The sequence below is a fragment of the Acanthisitta chloris genome, unplaced genomic scaffold (assembly GCF_000695815.1).
Source record: "Acanthisitta chloris isolate BGI_N310 unplaced genomic scaffold, ASM69581v1 scaffold9064, whole genome shotgun sequence".
NCBI classification, from domain to species: domain Eukaryota; kingdom Metazoa; phylum Chordata; class Aves; order Passeriformes; family Acanthisittidae; genus Acanthisitta; species Acanthisitta chloris.
Window position 1 is genome coordinate 7,403 of NW_008668723.1, and position 1,323 is coordinate 8,725.

At 60.1% G+C, this 1,323-nt stretch overlaps 1 protein-coding gene across 1 annotated transcript in view; it reads right to left on the bottom strand.

The window, feature by feature from the left end:
* The window catches only part of SGSH (N-sulfoglucosamine sulfohydrolase), a gene marked incomplete at its 5' end in the record, with an annotated part of 2,654 nt that extends 1,335 nt beyond the window's left edge, over positions 1-1,319 (bottom strand). The window contains 4 exon segments of the mRNA XM_009073030.1: positions 132-288; positions 542-692; positions 918-1,023; positions 1,254-1,319. Of these exon segments, the coding sequence (XP_009071278.1) occupies positions 132-288; positions 542-692; positions 918-1,023; positions 1,254-1,319 (480 nt within the window).
* Positions 1,320-1,323: the final 4 nt, after the last annotated feature.

Sequence of the window (1,323 nt, forward strand, 5' to 3'; positions counted from 1 at the left end):
GGACAAGCCTGCAGCCAGCCTGACTCTGCTGGAGGCTGTGATCACATACAGCCCACATATAGCCCCTGCAGCCCCATACAGCCCTGCACAGACAGCCCCATATAGCCCCATGCAGGCCCACAGGTGCTCACCTGCACTTGGTCTGGGCAGTAAATCTGTGGCTTCCAGTCAGGGATCCAGCCCATCCCACTCTCTCCATTGCCAAATTTCTCACAAAAGGCCCCATACTGGGGCTGGGAGTGGCCACAGCGGTGAGGGTCGTGGAAGGCGACGTAGAGGAAGAAAGGCCTAGGGATGGAAAGGGTGGAGGTGGTGGAGCAAAGGGCTGATCACACTCCCCAAGACCTTCCTGGGCCATGCTGGGGTGAGCTGGAGTTGGCAGGAGGACTCCCACATAATCCAGGCTTCTGGTGACTCAGAGACAAGGAGTCCCTTCCTATTTGCAACCGACTGGGACATGGGGACATGTCTCCAGTGAAGGCAGTTTCCCTCCTCTCCTGTCCCCCTCACATCCAGCCCCAGGACGCAGGGACCACCTCACCTCTCGTCCTGGCTCTGCAGGAACCGCCGGACAAGTGCTTTGATCCGGGTGATGTTTCTCCCAACCTGCAGGACTGAACTGTTCTCCTCTGTGTAGGCGAAGTCGAAGGGGTACACAGCCTCTGGCCCAACGTGTTTCTTCCCAATTATCCCTGCAAGAAGGCAGACAGGTGGAGTGCCAGGAGCAGTGGGAGAGGAGGGATGTGACTGCTGCTGTCTCCTCCCTGGGGGGACAGGCACAGCTCCAGGGGGTGCTCCCTGGCTCACAGGCAGTTTAGCCATCAGATTGTCTCACCTGATGGGGTTTGGTGAACTGAGCTGGGGTTTCCCTACCTGTGTCACTTGGCTTTGGCTCTGTACCTGTGCAGGCTCCCTACCTGTCCTGACGCCTGCTTGGCTGAGCAGACGGGGCAGGCTCCGCACACCATCGAAGGAGTTGAAGTGATGCACGTCCTGGTGCAGCCCATACATCCCATTCTGGTGCTGCACGAGGGAACACAGCAGGGTTGGACAAGGGCTGCCAGCCCAGCCCCAAAACACATCCAGCCGGGCACTGAGTATGCATGTGTGGGACTGGGAAGGGAAGAGGGTGGGCCAGCAGGCACGGTGGGGTCACACAACCTGTGACAGTGCCGTAAGAATGTGGTTCTGGCCATCCCCAATCCCCTGCCGTGGGCTGGCAGCCTCGGCACCGGCACATGCAGGTGCCCTACCTGGGGTAAGCCGGTGAGGATGCTGGCCCGGCTCGGGGAGCAGCTGCTGACGGAGGTGAAGGCGTTCTGG